This window comes from Siphateles boraxobius, unplaced genomic scaffold (assembly GCF_051911475.1).
Source record: "Siphateles boraxobius isolate OS27281-9 unplaced genomic scaffold, OSU_SipBor_1 9, whole genome shotgun sequence".
In the NCBI taxonomy this organism is placed as follows: domain Eukaryota; kingdom Metazoa; phylum Chordata; class Actinopteri; order Cypriniformes; family Leuciscidae; genus Siphateles; species Siphateles boraxobius.
In genome coordinates, this window is record NW_027509219.1 from 24,999,460 (window position 1) to 25,025,240 (window position 25,781).

The 25,781-nt window shown below is 37.7% G+C and overlaps 1 protein-coding gene across 3 annotated transcripts in view; it reads right to left on the minus strand.

Moving 5' to 3' along the window:
* Window positions 1-5,795: 5,795 nt before the first annotated feature.
* Window positions 5,796-25,781, minus strand: part of csnk1g2b (casein kinase 1, gamma 2b) — a 38,095-nt gene continuing 18,109 nt past the window's right edge. For 2 of the 3 annotated variants that reach the window (XM_077222977.1, XM_077222978.1), the window contains exons 3-11: window positions 19,856-19,925; window positions 15,289-15,437; window positions 14,863-15,097; window positions 14,505-14,590; window positions 11,034-11,118; window positions 10,798-10,946; window positions 10,572-10,652; window positions 7,490-7,596; window positions 5,796-6,897 (exon numbers count right to left, since the gene is read on the minus strand). In XM_077222977.1, coding sequence (XP_077079092.1) covers window positions 6,843-6,897; window positions 7,490-7,596; window positions 10,572-10,652; window positions 10,798-10,946; window positions 11,034-11,118; window positions 14,505-14,590; window positions 14,863-15,097; window positions 15,289-15,437; window positions 19,856-19,925 — 1,017 coding nt within the window. In that variant the 3' untranslated portion in view covers window positions 5,796-6,842. Of the gene's footprint in view, window positions 6,898-7,489; window positions 7,597-8,616; window positions 8,719-10,571; window positions 10,653-10,797; window positions 10,947-11,033; window positions 11,119-14,504; window positions 14,591-14,862; window positions 15,098-15,288; window positions 15,438-19,855; window positions 19,926-25,781 lie in introns of all 3 variants that reach the window. The other variant, XM_077222976.1, reaches the window with a different exon arrangement.

The window sequence follows — 25,781 nt, forward strand, 5'->3', positions numbered from 1 at the left end:
GTGCTTGTGCTAAATGTTACGCTCTTAGATGTAAGAAAAAAAAACACATTATCTTTAGCATTGGCTACCGTATATAGACCTCCAGGGCCTTACGCCAATTTCCTAAAAGAGTTTGCTGACTTTCTATCAGATCTTTTGGTCAACGTCGATAAAGCATTAATTGTTGGAGATTTTAACATACACGTAGATAATTTAAATGACGCGTTAGGGGTTGCGTTTACAGATTTATTAAACTCCTTCGGGGTCAAGCAAAACGTCACCGGACCAACTCATCGTCTTAATCATACACTCGATTTAATTATATCATATGGAACCGATCCAACCGATATTGTACCGCAAAGTGATGATGTCACTGACCACTACTTGGTAACTTGCATATTACGCACTGCTATAATATGTCATGCTGCGCCACGTTATCGACCAGGTAGAATAATTCGTCCATCCACCATAGATCATTTCTCAAATAGCTTATCTGATCTGTCCCAGCTGCTGCCTGAACCCAAACAAACAGATGAACTAGACGAACTAACTATGAGCTCCATTCTCTCTAGAACATTGGATATTGTTGCACCCATTAGATTAAAAAAGGTCAGAGAAAAAAGTATAGCACCATGGTACAATAATACTACGTATGTTTTAAAGAGAGAAACCCGTAATTTAGAGCGTAAATGGAAAACAACTAATTTGGAGGTCTTTAGAATCGCGTGGAAAGACAGTATGTCACGTTATAAAAAGGCCCTTAAAACGGCCAGGGCTGAGCACCTCAGCAAATTAATAGAAAACAACCGAAATAATCCAAGGTTTTTATTTAATACCGTGGCTAGACTAACAAATAAACAGACGTCGTCTGAACAAAATACCTCGTTACAGTTTAGTAGTAGCCTAATGATTTCATGAACTTCTTCACCGAGAAAATTGAAAGCATCAGAATCAAAATCGTAAACGTTCGATCTTTGCTCGCGCCTTATAATTCAGCCGCAATTATCACCCCGCAAGAACAATTACAATGCTTTACAACCATAGAACAAAAAGAGTTAAATAAACTTATCACTTCATCTAAAACAACAACATGTTTATTAGATCCTATACCAACTGAACTACTGAAAGAAGTGTTACCTATTAGTGGAAGAGCCTCTTCTCAATATTATTAACTCATCTTTATCTTTAGGTCATGTTCCAAGAACGTTCAAGCTGGCAGTTATAAAACCTCTTATTAAGAAACCACAATTAGATCCAAATAACCTAGCAAATTACAGACCCATTTCGAATCTTCCATTTATGTCAAAAATATTAGAAAAAGTTGTGGCTGCTCAACTCGGCTCTTTCTTGCAAGAAAACGACATCAATGAAAAGTTTCAGTCTGGATTCAGGCCACATCATAGCACTGAAACTGCCCTTGTTCGAATCACAAATGATTTACTTTTAGCTTCGGACCAAGGCTGTATCTCAGTACTAGTTTTACTTGATCTTAGTGCTGCGTTCGATACTATAGATCACACAATACTCTTAGATCGACTACAAAATTACACTGGTGTTCAAGGACAAGCATTAAGCTGGTTCAGGTCTTATCTGACCGCTACCATTCCGTCTACTTAAATGGAGAAAAATCGATTATAACTTCGGCAAACTATGGAGTTCCGCAGGGATCTGTGTTAGGCCCTTTATTATTCTCAATATATATGCTGCCACTTGGTAATATTCTAAGGAAACATGGAATTAGTTTCCATTGTTATGCTGATGACACTCAAATATATATTTCATCACGGCCAGATGAATACGCTAAATTATCCAAATTGACAGATTGTGTTAATGATATAAAAGATTGGATGACGCGTAATTTTCTTTTATTAAATCCAGACAAGACAGAGGTAATACTTATCGGTTCTAAAAACCGTCCACAAAACCCTTCACAGCACGACTTTAACAGGATGCCCTGTTACTTTATCCGCTACAGTAAAAGACCTGGGTGTTATACTAGACCGCAACCTGTCTTTTGAAAAGCATATTTCATATGTTACAAAAACAGCCTTTTTCCCCTTAGAAACATTGCTAAGCTACGTAATATGCTATCAGTCTCTGATGCAGAAAAGTTAGTTCATGCATTCATGACCTCGAGACTAGATTACTGTAATGCTTTATTAGCTGGTTGTCCTGCATCTTCAATAAACAAGCTACAGTTAGTCCAAAATGCAGCCGCTAGAGTTCTTACTAGATCAAGAAAATATGATCATATAACACCGATTTTATCATTACTTCATTGGTTACCTATAAAGTTCTGTATTAAATACAAGATATTGCTTTTGACTTATAAAGCTCTAAATGTTTTAGCTCCAGTCTATTTAACGGATCTTCTATCGCCTTACAATCCATCGCGCTCTTTAAGATCACAAGGTTCGAGGCTTCTGGTCATTCCTATCCAGATCCACCAAAGGAGGCAGAGCATTTTCACATTTAGCTCCGAAGCTCTGGAATAGCCTTCCTGATATTGTTCGTAGCTCAGACTCTCTCTCCCAGTTTAAAACTAGACTGAAGACGCATCTATTTAGCCAGGCATTCATATACATTTTTATCTTACAGTTACTGTAAATTCGGCCTCTAGTTCATAAACGCCAGAGGAGAACTGGCCCCCGACTGAGCCTGGGTTCTCCCAAGGTTTTTTTTTCTCCATTGGGTCATTTGATGGGGTGTTAGGACACCATTAGGTCACTGGATGGAGTTTTTCGGTTCCTTGCCACTGTTGCCTTTGGCGTGCTCAGTTGGGGATATTCAAATTAATTAACCAATCATACCATTGATTAGCTCTACCAAACTTGGATGTCTTTTTTTCCAGTAATAAACAAACATTGTTAAGTTGTTTTGATTGATACTGTGAAGCAGCTTTGATACAATCTGTATTGTGAAAAGCGCTATATAAATATATTTGACTTGACTTGACAAGATGGTATATGGGGGACCACAAATTATTACAACCACACTTATTGAGATTTTTTTGTGTGAATATTTATAACTACTGCATTTATTGCCCATTAAAAAAAATCCAATTAATTAAGTCTATTTATTTATAGATTAACGTATTTGAAAACACATGTAGGCTATTAATGCCTATTTCAATTTTACAATTAGTTAATGAAATGGTTTATTACTATTTCCATGACACATGTGGTCCTCCATAGTTACAGTTCCCAAAAAACAAATTTAGCACCTACTAACAATATTTCTAATAAATGACTAAATCAATCACTTGATAACTACTTTTTTTAAAACCTCACAAGAACTGACACATATGACATGACAGCACAGACACATGGATGGCCATAAAACATTCATAAGTGTTGATGTCACAATGGGTCTAATTTGAATGACCTGATAATCTATTGGGATTGGTGGTAGGCTACTGATGTTGAAGATAACATACAATTTAGACAGGTACATTGAGTTAGAAGCTCTTGAATTACAAAGCCTTATTAAATTCAAACTTTGTTCAATACATAGGCCAATATTGTTTTTGTTCTACACATTCGAACATGCTTGTATATGTTGTTTAAAAGGACTCTTCATAGACATAATGGTTTTATACTGAGCTAATCAAATGTATATCACCTTACTTTAAACATACCCATCACATGCAGCATGAAGTCTTTACGTTGTAATATTCATGTAATTTGCACATTTGTGTCCTCATAAACCACACACACACACACCACACACACACACACACACACACACACACACACACACACACACACACACACACACACACACACACACACACACACACACACACACACACACACACACACACACACACCACTTTATTTGGTACACCTTTTCAACAGCTCATTAACACATATCTAATCAGCCAATCCCATGGCAGCAACTCAATACTTTCAGGCATGTAGACATGGTCAAGATGATCTAATGAAGTTTAACCTGAGCTTCAGAATGGGAAAGAAAAGTGATTCAAGGAACTTTGAACATGGCATGGTTGTTGGTGCCAGACGGGCTGGTCTTCAGAAACGGCTGCTCTAATTTTCATGCACAATAATCTCTAAAGTTTACAGAGAATGGTCCCAAAAAGCAGTAGCACCTCATTGCAGTACACGTGATCCAGGGGGCGGAGTTGGATCCAGATCTAAGGGGTGGAGATGGGTAGGATTAGGGGTGGGTTTAGGGATCAGGGGGTGGAGATGGGTAGGATTAGGGGTGGGTTTAGGGATCAGGGGGTGGAGATGGGTAGGATTAGGGGTGGGTTTAGGGATCAGGGGGTGGAGATGGGTGGGATTAGGGGTGGGTTTGGGGTCAGAGGGTGGAGATGGGTGGTATTAGGGATCAGGGGGTGGAGATGGGTGGGATTAGGGGTGGGTTTAGGGATCAGAGGGTGGAGATGGGTGGTATTAGGGATCATGGGGGGGAAGATGGGTGGTATTAGGGATCAGGGGGTGGAGATGGGTGGGATTAGGGATCAGGGGGTGGAGATGGGTGGGATTAGGGATCAGGGGGTGGAGATGGGTGGGATTAGGGGTGGGTTTAGGGATCAGGGGGTGGAGATGGGTGGGATTAGGGGTGGGTTTAGGGATCAGGGGGTGGAGATGGGTGGGATTAGGGGTGGGTTTAGGGATCAGAGGGTGGAGATGGGTGGTATTAGGGATCAGGGGGTGGAGATGGGTGGGATTAGGGTTGGGTTTAGGGATCAGAGGGTGGAGATGGGTATGTATAGGTATATGTAAGGTGGGAGGAGTTGGATCTGGATCCAACTCCTCCCCCTGGATTTCATGTTCTGCAGTGAGGATCATCTCCCAAAAAGAGAAAATCTCAAGTGAGTGGCAGTTCTGTGGATGAAAAGACTTGTTGGTGCCAGAGGTAAGAGAATGGCTAGACAGGTTTGAGCTGATAGAAAGGCAACAGTAACTCAAATAACCACTTGCTACAACAGAGGTGTGCAGAAGAGCATCTCTGAACGCACAACACGTTGAAACTTGAAGCAGATTGGCTCCAGCATGCTGTCAGCTGAGAACAAGAAACTGAGGCCACAATTCGCATCGGCTCACCAAAATTAGACAAAAGAAAGTAGGAAAAACGTTGCCTAGTCTGATGAGTCTCGATTTCTGCCGCAACATTTAGATCAGGATCAGATCCATCCTGCCTTGTATCAACGCCTCAGGCTTAGTGCTGGTGTAATGGTGTGGGGGATGTTTTCTTAGCACACTTTAGGGTCCCTTACTACCAATTGAGCATAGTTTAAATGTCACAGCCTACCCTAGTATTGTTGCTGACCATGTCCATCCCTTTATGACCAGTGTACCCATCTTCTGATGGCTACATTCAGCAGGATAATGCACCATGTCACAAAGCGCAAATCGTCTCAAACTGGTTTCTTGAAAAGCACAATGAGTTCACTAAACTCAAATGGCCTCTACAGCATGGATGTGCAGCTGACAAATCTGTAATGATATAATGCCAATATGGACAAAAATCCCTGAGGAATGTTTCCAGCACCTTGTTGAATCTATGCCATGAAGAATTAAGCAAGTTCTGAAAGCAAAAGAGGGTCCAACCCGGTACTAGCAATGTGTACCTAATAAAGTGGGAGTTGTGTGTATATTTTTAACAATAATGAAATATATATACAATAGAAATAGATATACAATATACTTTTAAACAATAATTGATTTAGAACTAAAATTATAACACATCTAAAGCTGAGAAATATACAACATAAGCCATTCACATTCACACGTAAAAACAACAACAAAAACAATGCTATCACTCAAAAAATGTCAGTGCAGGACACTTGCTTAAATTTTAAACATTTTACTTGGAAAGGCACAAACTATGATTTCCTGGTAAATACATTTTGATGTGAGAAATAAAACTGAAGTACATTTTTTCTTCTTTTCCTTTAACGGTCCTTGAACAGATATCGGCTCTTTGCGGGGCCATTCCAACATCAGTTGTCTGTCGTTTTTCTCATCGTTTCATTGCACGCCCACTGTGTTGGGTTCTTTTTTTCCCAAAAGTGCAATAACAACAACAAGAAGATAATATCCATTTATCTCTCCATCGCCCACAGTACCTGTGGCCAGTAACTGTGCTACAGAGTCCACATGACAGAAAGAAATGGAAGAATTTATATTTAAAAATAACAAAAAAGGACAATAAGAAAGCATTTCCAGGACACAACAACTGCTTTACAACCCAGGGATTCCTGTCCAAAAAAAATTTAATTTAAATCACAGGAAAAAAAGACTCCAGAGTCTGGTTGAGATGAAATGTGTCCTGTTATTTTGTAATTTGGTTGGGTTCATTCCCAGTGCAGAGGCGACTCCTGCCCTCACGTTTTTGTTAGAAATAAAAAGTATTTTTAAGAAAACTTAAATAATCCGTTCACTGATGTTTTCATCCCCTGATCAATGAACAATAAATGCTCTGCATGGAATCTAGTATACAACGTGTCAAACAGCATCTTTTTTTCCCTTTTTTTCTCACACCACTGGGGTTCTTATATATAATCAATTACTCTCATTTCATCACGTTCTTTTCATCTTTTTGAATGTTTATGTGTGATTTCTTTTTTATTTCTTTTTACACATCTTGTATCATATATCTTCATTTATTCTCTTTTTTGAAGGAATCAGAGTCTGTTGGACAGTCAACAAAATTAATTTGCACTCCATTAAGTGGTGAAGCATCTATGAAAGAAAGTGTGATGGGAAGAGAGAGAGAGAGAGAGAGAGAGAGAGAGAGAGAGAGAGAAAGAGAGAAAGAGAGAGATCTGTGTATTTTCTTGCATTTCAAACTTAACAGTGACCAGAATGTATCAAGTTCTTTTCAAAGAGTGAGCTTCACTTGTGCCTTTGAAGAGCTTTCCTCTTTCTTCTTTTAAAAAAACAACAGCACCTGAAAGAAAATCAGAGCAAAAAATTACAACAGACACACACAAATTATTTTATTTATTTTTAAATTAAAATGTCTTGATAAGTTGAATTCAGTTATAAATTGAAGAAGAGCGCTGAGGCATAATGAGGAACATTAAATCAGTACAGGGACATTCATACAGTAATATGCTAAGACAAAATGAACATACATAATTCATTTTCAATTAGTGTTGACGAGCTACAGTAATGCAAAAAATGGCATATCCAGCGTTCTGACATATTTATGCAAATGCAAACTTACAACCAATGGGAGTGAAGACAGCAGTCAAGTATACTCAAGTAGTCCATTTTACACTGATTCATTTGACTGTTATGATTCATTATCAATCAAATACAGGGATAATTAAAAAAAAAGAAAGAAAGAAAATAATGCATGGAAATGTGTCAGATACTAATATGACGCATTATTCCCTGCCATTTGGATTCAAATGCTTTAATGTGTTATTTTAAGCAAAAGGGAATCTGATTGTTGTTGTTTTTTGTTTGTTTTACCAGGTTTACATCCCATTTGTGATCATATGGATCAAATCTAGGAACACATTTGTGGGACTTACTTTGTGTCGTCTGCCACCTCTACCTCAGCGGGCGCAGTGATGGGAGCATTGGAGTGTCCTGCGGTTGGGTCGTCTGTGTTCAGCTCTCCATTTGTGGAGCTCATGACCTGAGGATCGCACAGAAACAATATAAACATTTCATACAATCACCACAACTGAAACCTTTTCTTTACATATTTTGCTTGAAATTATAAAAAGTCAGAATTCACACAAGAATTGTATGTGTCCTGTAATAAAAAAGTACTGAAAACTGTTGATAGCAAACACTGAAGATTGAAGAGCACACTTCTTTCAGAGTATGTGATATACTCTAATAAACACATGCACTGACTCTTATTTAATCAAAATTACATTTGATACACATGAATATATATGAATATATAAAAGAACGAAACCCATATGGAAACATCCTGTTTCCTGCACAGATGTGCACATGTCTCTACAATAAATATGTGATTATTCAAATAAAACATTAAATGACATTTAATTGAACATGTGACTATACTGCAACATTCCTCTTTTCTAAATACTTTAGTTTTTTTTTGGGCCTGAATAATATTCAACCCCTATGAAAGGTTTTTGAAAAACCTATTGAGCGACTGGGATCTTTGTGCTGAGGCAGTGTTAGTACATCTAGACAGCAGTAAAACTACAGTACTGGAAATTTGAAAAAAATCTCTGAAATAACTAGAACAGACTTAAAAACTAAACTAAAGTGAAAAGACAAATTGAAAATAAAAATAAAATGATAAATTCATAAAAATATATTTATCTTAAGATGTGAGATGAAAACAAGACCTGGGTTTAAACAATGGGATTTCATTCCAAAAACCAACACTAGGTGGCACATATGCTTCATCAAAGACCTTTACCATTTAAGAGTTTCTCTTTCAAATCTATCAGCATCCATTAGATCCCATCACATTATGAGCTGCTCTCAAACTAAAACGCATGATGGCTTCTATTTTAAAACACATGGTATCTCCAAGGAACGCCACTACCGCCATCTGTAGTGTGTTCGGAGCCTAAAGGAGCCAAGCTGAGCGTCACAGATGAATGAGTGCGCGACAAGCAGATAGAGAAGCAGCCATGCTCACTCAAAAAGTAGCATGACGTGCAAGCAGTACCTGCACTGAGCCCCCCAGCCTCTCGGCCGTGAGATGCGACCCCAGAGTCTCCTTATTGGTCACTGAAGTGGGCTGGGACTCACTTCCTTTGAGTTCAGGTGACTGATCGACAGTGGAAGAGCATTTTGGGTAAGAAAGCGTGGAGAATGGGGCGGGTTGAGGTATGATGGGAAGGGGCCATTGGGTGAGTAAACAAACAAACGAAAAATAAAACATTAAAAAGGAGACATCTCACATGCAGAAGCTTGCTCAATTACTAATGTAAACGTTAATAGTGAATGACTCAAGCTAATGGAAATAAAGGAAAACAAGAGAGAGAGAAAAATAAAAGCAAACATGCAGAGTTAAGAAAGGCTTCTATTAGAAATCAATGTGAGATTTTACAAATTATGACATGAACACAACCATTAAACATCTCCTAACATTGTTTTTAAAAGACATGCGAGCGCAAGCAAAAGGGCACATACACATACAATAATTTTCCAACTGACTGTTAAGCTCAATTTATGCCTGTGTAGGATACTCGTCACCAGAGGTTAAACTGAGATTTTTAAGATTTTAGAGCATTATGTTTTTAATAAACCAAGCAAAACTGCAAATGTACTTGAGTGGATGTAAATCGGGATGCATTTGATACATTAGAGGATGGATATTGGGAACGGAAGCAAATTTTGGCTACATTTTATTTTGTGATTTCATTGAAACGTGGATGAGCGACAAAGAAATGTATATGCCGGAATGACTTAATGAAGGCAAGTACACAATGTCTGGAAAGAGACTCAGTTGAAATGTGCACTACCAGTCAAAAGTCTGGGGTCAGGAAGATTTTTCTTTTTTAAATAAATGTATACTTTTATTCAACTAGGATGCAATAAATAGTTGAAAAGTGACAGTAAAGTAATTTATAAATGTTACAAAAGATTTCCATTTTAAAAAGTGTTTTTTTTGGGCTCTCAGTTAATAAAAATAAAAAATCCTGAAAAAACATCACGGTTTCCACAAAAATATTAAGCAGCACAACTGTTTTCAACATTGATCATGTTGATAATGTTTCTTTAGCACCAAATCAGCATATTAGAATAATTTCTGAAGGATCAAGTGACTAATGGCAGCTAAAAAGTCAGCTTTGCATCACAAGAATAAATTACATTTTAAAATATGTTAAAATAGAAATCTTATTTTATTGTTAATTTAAATTGTAATAACATTTCACAATATTACAGTTATTACCATATTTTGATCAAATGCATGAAGCCTCGATGAGCATAAGAGTTGAAGATGTTTCAAAAACATAAAAAAAATTGAACATTTTTGAACAGTATTATATTATCAAGACATCTTTGCTCGGTCCACATTGCCACTATCATAATTTTATCAGGACAAATAAAAATCAGATGCAGGAACATCATATTTATGGCCTTTTAGCATTTAACATTTATGCTCTACAGAAAGTGCAGACAGTGCTGATACCACTGCCGAACCAAAAGAATTTTGATTCAGCAGCAGGGAACTTTGTCTCCAAGCAACTGGCCACTAAAACAGATTTATTTACACCAAGCAAGGCACAACTAACCAGCCTTCCATTCCACTAATTAATCACATGAATGATGTTCAGAAAGTGTGTTGCACAACTGTAACATCACACAAAACTTGAGCAATTCCTCTGACAACTTCTTCTGTCATCAATTTGTACGTCCAAAAGTGCCAGGGCTTATTCTGATCAATCGCACGTCAAAAGAGGGAAAGTGGGCGGTACACTTGCCTGGAGTGGGTATTTTGTATCTGGCCATGAGTTCGAGTGAGTAAGATATATCCTGGACTCACCTACAGTGCAATGGAGCGAATGAGATGTACTCTACGACCATCTAGGGTGATTAAGATCTATAGTGTACTTCCCTGAGGTAGATGAGGTAGATATACTCATCTGAATGAGATTATTTATGCACCCAACTCACCTGGTTTTTGGTCTGCGGTTGTGCTTTGTCTCTGCTGCTCGGCTGGGGTGTGTCTGTGGGGATGGGGCCTATAGGTGTGGGCTGAAAGAGACAACATTGATCTCATCGTTGAGCATGTCTCACACACGCATACACTTACAAACAAACTCAACACAGCTTGACAAAGGCATTTGACAGATGCACAAGAAAAGCATTTAAGAAGTGCCTGTGGTGTAAACAAACTCACGAGAGGCTTGCCGACCCAGTCGTACTCGTAATCAAACACGTAGCCATTCTTGTCGAAGAGGTCTGTGAAGAGCTTCCTCAGGTAGTCGTAATCTGGTTTCTCAAAGAAGTCCAGTCTTCTCACATATCTCAGATAAGTGGCCATCTCCTCTACAGTGTGTAAAAACAGGAATGGCATTAGTTCAGGGAAACGCTTCGCACATTACTGTGCTTGACAACCAAATTGATGCCACTAACCTGGGAAACTTTCACATAGCACTTCGATCGGTGTAGCTCGCTTGGTGTCGCCAATTTTCTGGTATCGCTCTTTCAGTGTGTCTGCCTGTTTGGGAAAAACAGATGATTTCACAACCACAAACTCCTCACAAATGACAAAAAACCTGGCTGAAATGTAATTAAGCATTAGCAACATACAAATCCAGGGCAAGATTTTGCCTGGGGCTAGGTTTAGTGAATAGGTGACGACGCACACACAAAGCGAGATCGTTTTACTAATTTTTTTTTTTTAACATTTACTTTTCATTCTCATCCTACTGTCCTGTACCTTCCATGTAATCCATGTAAGTGATGAATTAACAATGGTGTGAGAGACATCAGCAGGCAAATGCAGAACTTCTAACACCTGTGTGCTTTCATAAGCAACCGCTACAGCCATGTGACTCATTACACTATGACACATGGCTGAGCAACTGAAGTACAACACGAGCAGCTGATATCTCCGTTTGTTCCCATGTCATCACACTTCTCAGTTTCACTACAGTTCAAAAATGAGGTGTCAGTAGGATTTTTTCTAAAGAAATTAATACTTTTATTCAGCATGGATGCATTAAAATGATCCAAAGTGATAGAAAATGCATTTATAATGTTGGGGGGGGGGGGGCTATTTTAAATAAATGCTGCCAGTTGAACTATAGTCAAACAATCCTGAAAAAGTATCAGTTTCCACAAAATTATTAAGCATCCCAACTTTTTCCAACATTGATAAGAAATGCTTCTTGAGCACCAAATCAGATACATTAGAATGATTTCTGAAGGATCATGTGACACTGAAGACTGGAGTAATAATGCTGAAAATTCTGATTCCTCATCACAGGATTAGGGATGGGACGATTACCGGTTTCACTATAAACCACGATAAAATGTACTGACGGTTAGTAATATCGTTTAGAATTCAATTATCATTAAAACCGTGTTTGATTATCGCGATTTTAATAACTCACTATAAATCCTGTCCAGCCAGCAACAGTCTGACGCAGGCGCGCAATGTTGGGTTTTTTTTTTTCGAGAAGGAATGGCGGAAGGCAGTGACCGTGTTCGGGAGATTTTTCAGCCTTTTAAGAGGACCAAATCTGAGGTGTGGTCGTATTTTGGCATTTACAAAAATCCTGAGGGAAACTTAATCGAGCATGGTCACTCTGTCTGCAGAACATGCACAAAAAAAGTCGCAGTGATAGAGGTAAACACTTCAAATCTGCCGAGTCGTCTTGTGTGACCATCATCCACTGTTGTAGCGAACGCAAGGCAAGTTAACTTTGATCTCAATACTAAAACTACGTCTGGGAAATAATTGGGCACAAAATGTTGTTTTGAGTTGACATATTTTATCTCACTCACTTGAAATAAACTTGAAGCTTAATTCCGCTAGAAATGTTCGCAGCAATAAGTGGCTTTGAGCCAAAAACGAACGAATAAGTTCAAAGAAGACTATTAAGAGTGACATTTAAGAGATAATAATGTATATTCATTGTACGATTTTTTTTAACACATAATTATTGAATAGATTAATGTCTCTATTCTTAGCTGTTAAATCAATTTAGCGTACAAAAGTCGTCCAGACAATATGATCGCAACAATATTATCAAATTCTGTAAACAATAAATCAACTCTGATTTCATTTTCAATACAATCAAAAACGGAGACGCAAGATGACAAGTTGTATTTGAATGAAATGAGAACGCGCGTCCGCTGTGAAACATGGATGTGCGCTGTTATAATATGTTGCTATTGACGACGGTCATCATAAGGAAGAAAATCGAAATGCCACCGAATAGAATCTTGCTATAAAAAGTGCATAGAGCTGCTTGTTTTATTTGTTGTTTGTTGATTCTCAAATATTAAACTTGTTGAAATGTTTTCAGTGTGAGCATCAGTTCTTTTTTAACAGTTTCATCTTATTTTAACAAAACCGTGATAATATTGATAATCACGATAATTTCGGTCACTATAATCGTGATATGACATTTTCATACTGTCCCATCCCTACACAGGATAAATTATATCAAAAAAATATATATTAAATGGTTATTTTAAACTGTATTAATATTTCTCAATATTTTTGATCAAATAAATGCAGCCATTTTACCAACCCCAAACCTTTAAGCAGTAGTGCTGAAACCTGTGGATTACTTTATTAATCCCACAAAAAAGATTGCAAGGTTCAAAACTATTGTAACTCTCTCTTTACGATTGATTTCAAAATTCTACTTTTCGTTTGCAAGGCACTAACAGGCCATGCGCCCCAGTACTATATATCAGCATATCTTCCTTCACTCTCCCTCTAGAGCACTTTATAGGTCCTAAACTTTGGAATGGTCTCCCGGTCCATGTGAGATTAGCTAAATCAATTTCCACTTTTATATCATACATCAAACCTTTTTTTCCTCTAGCTTTTGAACAGTCTTTCTTATACGCTGAGATGGTGTGTGCTTATTGTTCTTTTTTTATATGCTGTGATGGCTTTTTCCCCATTTTTTATTGTCTTTCTTGTGAAGTGCTTTGGGTTAACATTTGCTGTTTTTAAATGTGCTATATAAAGTAAGTTGATTGATTAATTGATTGATTCAAAACACACCAACATTGGGCTGTGAGAATAATAGTAATTGATTTCCGATTTCTGCTTCCAACGGTTATGAAAACAAGATAATCGAGGAAAGATGATTATTGCATTCAATCCAGCACACCTTCCTTTCTTTCACAGAGGTGCACTTTCGTTCCTCCTTAAAAGCCCAAAATTAACATCTAAATCAACCAAATAAGTGTGTTGTAAAATGCAGTCTACTGTTGCTAAACTAAGGACGTATTTGATATTAAACAATGTTATGAAAAGCAAATTAAGCTGCAAAAGAGACAGCTTTCTGGGTGAGTGAGCCGAACGCGGATAAAAGTGTACACACAAAAAGGTCAAAATGCCTTTTTGGAGAGTATTTATGTAAACTTATGTAGCTTGAAAAAGGATTAATCTATATTATTAGAGTATAGCAAATTTGATTGTTTTTTGTTGTCAGCTATTACTTATCTGAATACCACTGTTAGTACATCTTCCTTAAAAAATGATACACGGTTTATTTAATGTGCATTTCCATTGTTTTTATTTGTCAATTTTGTTTGTAATTAGTTTCTTTGTTCTTGTTGTATTGCTGACTTTTATTACTTGTCTTATGTAATTGTTTAGTTATTAGTTAACCTAGTAGGCTATTAGTTTTTGTAGAAGAATCAATAATTGTGAAATCTCACTGATATTTAAAATAACTGATATTGTGAAAAGACTCATCACATTGCCTACTAATAATCGTGTTAAATAATCGTGATTTCAATATTGACCAAAAACAATCCTTTATGATCTTAATGATTAAGATTCGAGCAGCCCTACTCCATCATGAGTTAAAGATATGAAAATGGAGAAACCATCTCAAGAAATGATGAACAAACCTTCAAGCCCTGCCAGGGCAAACTGCCTCTTAGAAAGTACATAAACATATGGCCCAATGCTTCTAGGTCGTCCCTTCTGCTTTGTTCTGAGGGGGAAGAAAAATAACAACTGTTATATGTCACACTGATAGATGCAACAGGTACATTTTCACTGTTATATGAGACAAATATTTTTCAGACTTCATGATTAAGAGGGTTACATAAATATGAGTCACTCAGGAAAGTGAAATTATGTACGTTCTGTAAGGTGGGTTGGTGATTTTATCATTCCCCCCCATCAGAAATCAGTTTTTAAAAGACATCCAGAAAATGAACTTAGGAAAATGAAAGGAGATGCGAGTTTAAAGTGCATGCATACCTTTTCCCAAATGTGTGTTTATACTCATATATCGGGCAGTGCCAGTTAGGCTCTTATGCTCTCGGTATGGGATGTGTTTTTTGGTCTCGGGGTCTATGTATTCTTTGGCAAGCCCGAAGTCGATGATATGAATGGTGTGCTGCCTCTTGGACCCCGGCCGCCCCACCAAAAAATTCTCTGGCTTGACGTCTCGATATATCAAGCTCCGTGTGTGAACAAACTCCATCCGTGTTATCTGAAAAAACAAAGGAAGATTGTGGTTGAGGACATTCTGCACCGAAAAAAATAAAACAAATACCACAAAAACATGACAGAGCTGAACGATTCCTAGAAATCATTTAGAAAACAACCAAAAGAAATCCTCAATGTATGAGACAACCCAAATTTGTCGAAAGAGGCTAACTGGCTCTCTGACCGGATGCTTACCAGTTGAATAGCTATCATTAGGACGGTCTTGAGGGAGAAAGTGCGGTCGCAGAGGTCGAACAGGTCCTCCAGACTGGGCCCAAGCAGTTCCAGAACCATAGCGTTGTACTTCCCGCAAGGCCCGAAGTAGAAGACCTGAGGAACTCCCTCTGAAAAGACAAAATGATAATTTAACAACCCAGTGAAATGGTAACAGAATCTCACTTCTCAAACTTAGAATTTGCACCAAACATTCACATTTAATAAGATCTTGTCCTTTAGGGAAACAGTTTTGTATTATTTTTCTTAACACTACCAAATGTTTAGCCTGTTGTTCACAGCCAGTAGAGGACACGGTGTCTGACAAGACCCATAATGACAACACCTTGAACAAAACATGACTAACAAGCACTGGGAGAGAGCGGGCATCATGCAATTCATTAAAGCAGCGACTATCTTACCCTCATCGAGTTTACAGAGGACTGTAAAAACATCTGATCTATTTCGTGCACACAACACGTTCTCTCTCACATTAAGTACTCAAAACACAAACTATGGGGTTGACTCTGAGGATGACTTGAACATCATTCAACAGAACTGTTTTGCTTCCTTTGATGCTTCAAATGGTATATAGCACAGTAGGGGTGGGTGATATACTGGCTGAAGCTACATATGCTGGTGTATATTTTCAATTTCTACAGCAATTATGCAAAACAGTGTTTTTATGGCCGCTCAATCAAAGACCAAAGAGCTTGTATATTAAAAGAAAAAAGGTTGAATACCCTTGGATATTGCCGCTAACATGATCAAACTTTCTTACCTGCTGCCGCTATTAAACATGGAGATAGAGGTGATAGTACAGAGTAAATAACTTCAGAAATTAAAAATATACATTGGGCCAACCACTCATTTTTATCTAGTTACTGTATATTGCTAGTCAGCAAAACTTCCCAATGAAGTTTGAGGGAGTGAAGGGCAAGTTTGCAAACTTTTGTCAACTAAAAAGTTCTCAACTATATATTTTTTTCTTGGGTTGAAATGAAATGAAACAGAAAACCCTTAAAATGTGTGAATATATGTAAATACAAATATCTAAATTATAATATTACAATAAACAAATTAACAATGTTTTAATATATTTATTAATAACAAAATATATTTATTTTTAAGAATACTGTGCTATAAAATTTTGAACCATGTTTGCACCAAATTTTGCACCCCCTAGCACCATGTAGCACACAAAAATAAATAACTACTTAAAGTGCATTGTTATAGACCAAAGCAAATAGTCTGGTACAAATAACAGGTGTTGTGCAGGATTAGTTGTTTTTTTATGCTGTCCCAAAAAAAGCTGTGACTCAACAAAACAAGACCTCAAGGACACAGTTCTTAACTGCTTCTCACTGCCAGTATTTCCAATTCAATTCCAGGTCGCCTGTGTCAGATCCCACGTGTGTGTTCTTTGGCGCAATGGTCAGATGCAGAGGCAAATGAGACACACCGAGACAACGAGCCTAGGAAAGCCCAGCTCCAGGGGGGATTATAGAAGGATTTACCTGATCGGCAAACGTCATTCCCACGGGTGGGGGTGCCGAACACACGCACACACCTGCCTGCACTTTAGCTAGCCGGATCTGTTTGGAAACCACAGCGATGATGGATGTGCCCATGGCAAGACTGCAGCCAGGAAACTGACTCATCAAAGCACCAGATCCAAGGTTTTAAACCCAACGCCAACTCGGCAATCAGAGGGAGGAAAATTACAACCATGCGCAGCTACAAAACTTCCTTGAATTGTAAACAATGCCATCGCAAGTTCTTAAAGTGTTTCAAATTATACCAAAGAAATGTAAAATTTGAAAAATGATTAGTGTCAGAAAGCATTTCAGTTTCTCAAAGCTATTCATTGCATCTGAAATTGCAAACTGAGTAGGTACTACATTTGAATTTAAATGTACTTTGCAGTCGTGAAAATAATATGTTCTATATGGTATGAATGAAATTCTGACGTACTACTTCCACCATGTTGCTACTTTCACGTGACCTACCAGTTTTAGTTGCGTCACTTCACTTCCATTTCTAAATCCTCTCCCGTGGCCTCATGGGATGGTAAAGTGTCCATTGAATGTGCACCTCAGAATCTTGGTCGAACTAGTGGGTTATCTGGGTACTACAGGGTAACTGTTTTCGATTACTATGTATTTGGACATACTACTCTTTTGGCATACTGTTTTTTGCATACTATATGGATGGGAAAAGGAAGTATTTGATTTTGGATGCAGTATTGATTTGGATGCAGATTGTAAATTTTTTTTGTGGCACACTGTTCCACTTTTACCAACCTCTGTGCAGTGACGCCAGTGTTCAACAAGGAGATTTTCTGCCATTTCAAAACCCACTTGCTCACATCACTAACAGAGCCTGACTGAAAACAACACAACTCATTGTTCATCAAACACATGTCCTCTCAGCGCAGACGCACTGGAATGTCAAAGTTAGCTCACATGCCCGAATGAATACTTGCATATTAAAGATTCATTATGCAGCAGGAGAACAACAAGGCCCTGATTCCATTACCGACACAGTGGAGAAGAATCAGGGACTGAAACGTGATCGTTCTGGGCAGCGCAGGTCCCAGTGTGATTCAGGAGATGAGTGGGCAGGCGTTATCTGCCCTGCTGCATAAAACATCCACAGCCTGCACTGCAGAGAGTGCCGTGACCCTGTTTTTCCCAAATGTCAGAGATTGAACGCAACGATTGAACAGCCACTAACCGAGTCAGTCACACAATGCAACTCAGCTAAAAATAACTCGAAAGCTTTAATCAGCAGAACAATAGCAATTAAACATTAAACACAAGCTATTTAAAACAAGCTACACAAGCGAACACAGCAGCAGCGATTTCTCAGTTTGCGCTTAAAAATGCCTCATGCTCTAAATAATTGACAGAGACATAGAAGTGCATGACATTTAAGGTGCAAAACTGTTGATGGGTAAAGCAAAGATCCTATTTATGATAAAAGTGGGATTGTGACATCATATAATGGAGTGCAGTTAGAAAGAGCAATACACCCAGAGAATTATCCTAACATGACCTGGACTCTTTTTCCAGGACAGTAGAGAATTAACACTCTTCTTTAGCTGCAGGTTTAAGTGAGCAGAGGTTCTCCGGTGGCTTAAGACGAGTCTCACAATGGCAGATCCTTTCAAAGGATTCTTTGGGAAAGCTGGAGGTCTGGTTATCTCCTCTCAGGCTTCATAAAACCTTTAGATCCAGATTTTACAACTGTGAATCACTGGACCCCGCTGGCTTGCTTTGGAAAGCGATGTTCACTTTGAAGTGATGGATATGCATTACCAGAAGGCGAAGTTGTGTAAGATTCAATCTCACATTGAAAATCATAGGTTGAGTAACTTAAAACTACATTTCAAAATAATAATAAATTCTCTAGAACGAATAAGCAAGCAGCACAAAAATTCCTTCCACCTTCAAGATTCATTCATCTGCTAGGGCTGAAATTCTCTTCATATTTTGAGCCTAGTGGTCTTTTGTTATGTCCCCTGTCTGTATCCTGTGATTTAGGCCTTGGATCCAGGGTCAGGATAAATTACATGCGCCACCAAAAAGGCATCAGAGAGGGAGGATAATCTAACACTCACTGAACTGCAAGACACATAAGTCTGTAGCTGACAAGCAAAAGAAAAGCTAAAGTTAAGGGTCAAGGTTTCCACGCAAAGTAAAAGAAATGTTAAACATGATGGCCGGCCATGTTTATTTTCTCTTTGCACAATCCTGGACATATGACTTTCTTCTTGAGAGGAATCAGTCACGTGCTGGACATTCGATAATGGCAACCCAGCCACGAGGAGTCATGAAGATATAAATATAGCGGGCCTGCCCTGCACGCCTGCACTTTCACTGGCTATTAATGTTGCAGGGGTGGCAGCAGTGGCTCCGATGATCTGGCAGGAGATCAGATCCCGGCTGTGGAGACAGGCGTTCGGTGAATGAGATCATTGCATTGCAGGGTGGCTACAAGTCGCTGTGAATAAAAGCCGCACTTCATGCCAGTCAACCTTCCGGTTCAGTGATCAAATGGCTGGATGCACCAAGGATTTGTACAAGCTGCTCATCCTTTTCATTGTAGGGCATAAAAGGATCAAAGTTCAGCCTTCTGGCTTCGCAACATGTATGGTAATTACAATAAAAATGTCAGGGAGTAGCGGCCAAATCACAGAGATTTAATCCATTATAACCTCATTCATAAAACAAACGATTTTTTCTAATCTGGGTGGGAGATACATTCAGTCATTACGCAATAAACAAGAACACAACATCATCTTATGCTGGACTTCCCCTGGGTAACCTATCACTTTATACCTCCTTAATCTCAATCCCATTTTCAACCTTCCTTTTAACTGTCACTTGCTGCTGATGGGTGAAAAAGCCACATCAAAAGGTTGGAGATCGCCGCCCCCATGATTCTCAGCACACAACTGAACGATGATCAGTCTCACACAGGAAGAGGAGGTGGCGCTTTTCATAAACCATATAACACACGATTCTCGAAAGGCTGTGAGGCTTACCTGAATTTCCCAGCTGTTTATAAAATCTATATTCCAAATGGAGTTGAGGTGCTCTGGATTTGATCGGCTCCTAAAAGAGAAGAAAAAGAAAAAAACTAGGCATTAGAGGAATATAGAAAAGTTATCAGAGAATATCAAATATAAACATACAAATAAATGACAATAATCCAAAGCTTTTTTGCATTTTGTATAGTTTTAGGAGTGACATTTAAATGTGAAAGCAAATCTCTATACATTATAGTAATATTATAAAAGTATCATAAAAGTAGTCTATGTGACTAGTGCACAAGATATTAAATAAGTCTCTGAATTTTTACAACAGCCTTGCATGAGAAACAGAACAAAATCTAAGTCAGTCTTCACTGAAAATTGTGACATCTGCCCTAGCTCTGCTTGCTGTCAAACTCTGAATTCAAAAACTAAATCAGACAGCAAGCAAACTCATTAAATAAGTTGCAGTGGTTAACAGCGCATTCGGTATTTAGTATTCAAGTTTTATTTTTAAGAATAAGTTCAACAAATTGGTAAATAAATTAGCCATATATAAAATTAAATAAGGGATAGACAGACAGGACATAATCCACAGAAAGTAAATCTAAGTACAATACAGAAAGGTATTTCAAACGTCACGTCAGCTATTTGTTCATTTAAGTCTTTAAGAATACAGATGGCACATGTGCTCCTCTGAAAACTGAAAAAAGAGGGGGAAAGAGAAGTAAACACCAACAACAAGACTGTATCAGTTCTCACAGCCAAACTAACAGCGACTCCGTCACCCTCACACATTTTCTTTGTTAAAAAAGAATCCATCCCTGCACCCTGTATATAAGTCAAGAGAGATTGCTTGGAAAAAACTTTCCAGTGGTTAATGGTCTGTAACAGAACACACTGAGCGAGTTCTCAAATCAGGTGTCACGTTACAGGGTTCAGCAGTCTGACTCTACCGGGGCCTGCTAACACCCAGAGCTCAGCGTTTAGCATCCACCTGACCACAGTTGTGCTACCATACCAAATCATACCAGAGACCAGGGCAAGAAACATGACCTTAATAGTGTAACGATGGCTCTGTCATTAAAGCTCTTGGGCTGGTAATGCAAAAATCAGAAGTTTAAACTGAGTTGTGTTATTTGTCAGTTGTGTGACCCAAAACGCCCATCGTGTAGAATATTCATATAAACATAGCCAGTTATGACTTAAGTGAAATAAGTTTTGGTAATTTCAGCCACCCCTAAACCCAGGTAGCTCCAGGTGGACTTCCTATCCAATTAGTTTACTGTAAGTTCAATTGAATGGAAAACATCTGAGAAAAAAAATCAAGTAACCTTGATGCTTGATATTAATATTATAAAACATTCCTGAAATAATATCAATCATTTTTAAATATTTTATTTTGTCTAAATGTATTTCCCTCTGATTAATATATAATATAATATAATAATATTTTAATTCAAAATGTAATTTATTCCTGTGAAGGCAAAGCTGAATTTGCAGCAGCCTTAACTCTAGTCTTCAGTGTTACAGGATCCTTCAGAAATCATTCTAATATGTTGATCTGGAAAACTGCTTTTTTTGTATTTTTTCAGGATTCTTTGACGAAAAGAAAGTTCAAAACAACAGCATTTGTTTGAAATAAAAAACTTTTGTAACATTATACATGCCTTTACTGGTTCTGTTGTAACATAAATGTCTTTACTGGTAGTTTTTAATGCATCTTTTCTGAATAAAAGTTCTCTTTAAAAAGGCTTAATGTGGATTTGGAAAGTAAAATCAGTAGAGTAGTAATGGATTCTATGCTCTGGATTCTAATGGTTCAATCCAGCTCATGTTACTTGCTCAGAAAACGAGCAGACACAGCGGGGCAGAGCTGCATCTGTTGAGCTGTGATGTAACCGTGGTCACACACACACACACGGGGCTCTTTCCAGGAAGAATATGAAGGGATTGGACATATTAGGCAAACCAGAATGTCCAACCAAATCTCTCAGTTATGGGGAAGTGAAGTGAAAAAATACTGATATAACTCAAAGATGTAAGAATATGACACAGATCAAAAAAAGCTTTAAATGAAACATTAAGGGATAGTTCACCCAAAAATGACAATTCTGTCATTTACTCACCATCAAGTTGTTACAAACCTGTATGGATTTCTTTGTCGGTAACCAAGCAGTTGATGGGCCCCATTGACTTCCATAGTATTTTTTCTTTTCCAAACTATGGAAGTCAATAAGTGCCCATAAACATTTTGGTTACCCATTGTCTTTGAAATATCTTCTTTTATGTTCAGCAGAAGACAGAAATTCATACAGATTAGAGCCCGACCGATATATCGGTGGGCCGATATTATCGGCCGATTTTAGGCATTTTCCTAACTATCGGTATCGGCATTTATAATGGCCGATAAATGAATATTTAAAAAAATGCGGGTACGGTGATTCATGTAAGGGTGGCGCTGCCAATAAAGCACCTAAAAGCTGTCACAAGAACTGGCAAAAATAATGATTATGAATACAACAAATATAGCAAGGAGACATTTTAATTGTTTATTAATAAACAAGTGTTTTCAGTCAGTGTCAGCCAAAGATGAAGTTGACGATGCTGACTCGCGATTAGGGCTGCAACTAACGATTATTTTGATAATCGATTAATCGGACGATTATTTTTTCGATTAATCGATTAATCGGATAGAAAATAAATTAGATTTTTTTTATTATAACTAAATAAAACCGTAAATCAGGGTATTTATGTGTAAAAGTGTACTTTAAAAAGTGCAAAAGCCACACATTGAGTTTTACTAATATCAATATTTGCATTGTTTTTAATGATAATTGCTGATGGCAAGTTGACAAACATGATTATTGTTAAAAAAATGATATCCAACATATTATGTTTTAACACAATTTTTGTTAAAACAAATTTACACAGACATGTTGTTCAGATGTGAATATCTGAACTAAAAACAAACTAAAAACATCTAAAATATATAATTCATTTAATTTTTATTTAAAATTAATTATATATAAGGAATATAAGGATAAAGAATATAATATATATTATATATATAATATATAAAAGAATATAATATAAGGATAAATTGATTAAATAAATATAGAAAGACTGAAAACAATTGTGTGAATGTAGAGCCGCAGTAGATCGCGTTTGAAAAACAATTAAAACTTAGTAGACAAATGCTATAAAAAGAGAACGGAATGGAGGTAACGTTACCCAGCAAGCTAACAGGCTTGAGTAAAGGACAGGAGAAATTATGCATTAGTGCACAAGCATTCGCTGAAAACCACTGAGTACAGTGACTAAAAAACAATATTTTACTGCTGCTGTTATTAACTGCCTTTATATTTAGTGCTTCGCTTTGTAAACACCGTTTTAATTTAACCTATTTCTGCGGTAGCGCTATTTTAATCCATCACTTACGTTGCGAGCGAACTGATTGCGCAACCTGATGCTCGAGACAAAATACAGACATCCCAAGATCCCGGAAGTCCCGGGAGTCTCCCGCATATTGATTGCGGCTCCCTGATGCCCGCGAATTAGTTCAAACTCCCGAAATCTAGAGCGCGCAAGCAAGAGCGCGCATGCGAGACTGCTCCAAACCGTGTAGCGCGCGCGCTCGGCAGATCGCCTGAGGGAGAGAGACCTTGCGTGTGTGTGCGTACCAGTAAACGCTCCCCGTGACGTAAGCAGACCAACTAATCGATAATGACATTCGTTGACAACGATTTTCATAATCGATTATAATCGATTTTATCGATTCGTTGTTGCAGCCCTACTCGCGATCTTCAGTGAGTGCGCGCCAGAGAGAAATGCACATTTCATACGATTACATGAGTCTGTCTGTCTTTCGTTTTGAATTGTTCTGTTTAAAAGTAGACATTTCAATATAGATATATTTCAATTCTCAGGTCTATACGCTGAGTTTCGGTTCATGAGACGAGCTCCAGTTCACCCGCAGGCGCCTCCGTGTCGAGATTATCTATCGTCTGCTAAATTTACTTCTTATAAATTAAATCCAGGCAAACTGGCTGATGAAACATTGATTAAAATTAAGATACAATTAATACAAAACGAAATTCACTTTGAAACGAAAGGTTTTGTGCTTTCTGTTTGATGTCTATGTGAAAGTTTCAAAGCATTAGTGCCGCTTTCAGAGCGCTCACGTCCGTAGTGCTGAACTGTCGCGTCTGTAACATTGTTTTTTCCTCATAAATGCAAACACGAAAAATAAAATAAAATAAAATGAATATTTTATGTAGCCTGTGGAGACTGAGAGCCAACTCTTCTTCATCCGGTGGGTAGTAGCCTACTTGTGATTTGCGCAGTGTAATTCACAGAATTGATTTCTCTGCTACAAGCCTCTGTCACGTATTGTGTGAGCTTGTGACTATTGCAAGCGCGCAGCTGAGAAGTCCTGATTATATTGTCTGCTATATTTACGCCTTCTTCTTATTTATTAAGGCAATTGGTTGATGAAACATTGATTAAAATGCGTGGCGCGAGCGATCTATGACAGTAAACTGATTCTGCTTTGTCTAGGGTAAACAGCTGTTGCGACGCGAGCAGTAACGGCCGCGTCCGGTGTAGACACAGTGTTAAAGCTCATTCTGCCTGATAACGCTACGTTACAACATCAAGCAATATTCCAAAAATGTATATAATTATAACACTTTATATAGGGCCATTTTGCATTAAGAGTAGCCTAGTTTCACGTTTAGTACATTTTGCTTACTAATTATTTAAAATAGTATAAAAGTACTGTACATATGTAATTAAAAACGTTTTCATTATGATATTATTCATTTTACTTTAGTAAAAAGATCTGAGTTCTTCCTCCACTGGTAGAGATTAGAGGAATTAAGAGTAAAAATAGAAGATAATAAGGTTTTGTCAGTGACACTTTTTATATATTTATTGATACAAGTTATGACTAAATTAAAAGACAAAGTCGTCGTTAGTGAAGATTATGCAACAGTATTTAGAATATAATATAATATAACATGCAATGCAAACTAGTTTGGTTACAGCTCAGCTGTATAATTCTCATTCTATCATTCCCCCTGCCTCCATTACATATCTGTGTCACACAAGTGTTTGATTACCACATTTGAGTGATCATTGCAAAACGTGTTTATAAAATATATTTATTCTGTTTATAGCTACTGTGTAAAGTACCCATCAAAAGTTTGTACACACCAATAGGAAAGTGTCCAAACTTTTGACTGGTATACTGTACTATAATACACATAAATAATATTGCTACTGTATTATAATATACACATAAATAATATCGGCCGATATATCGGTATCGGGCTTTTTTTACTCCCTAATATCGGTATCGGCATCGGCCCCCAAAAATCCATATCGGTCGGGCTCTACTACAGATTTGGAATTTTAATTTTTGGGTGAACTATCCATTTAAGCATCTTAATATAAATCCATCAATCAGTCATGAGTGACTACCCATGATGTATTCAAGTCTCTGAGAATCTCCTCACACAGGTTCTAAAGGCTTCACCTTCAGTTTTCTATTTAATGACATGGAAATTATCTGAAGCAGTTAGTGAATTCCATGCAAACTTTTGACACAGTTACTGTTCATGCAAATGAGAATCATCATGAATCACTGCTATAAACAGGATGCCCAAGGCATTGGCACAAGTTCCTAAAGTGAGCACAGTGCCTTGTGCAAATACACAAATTCAGGGCCCTGTCCCAACACCAACGGACAGCTCCACCCAAAACCACAGACATGCCCAAAGAGCATTATAATATTAGGAAGAAAATGCTCAGAGTGCAAACAAATAATGGGAAAACTACTCTATTCAAAACTATATTGAAAATGAAAGTCAAATAAAGGTAGGAAATATAAGTGTTTGTATATGCTAATTAAACCAACAAATACACAGAGAATGGT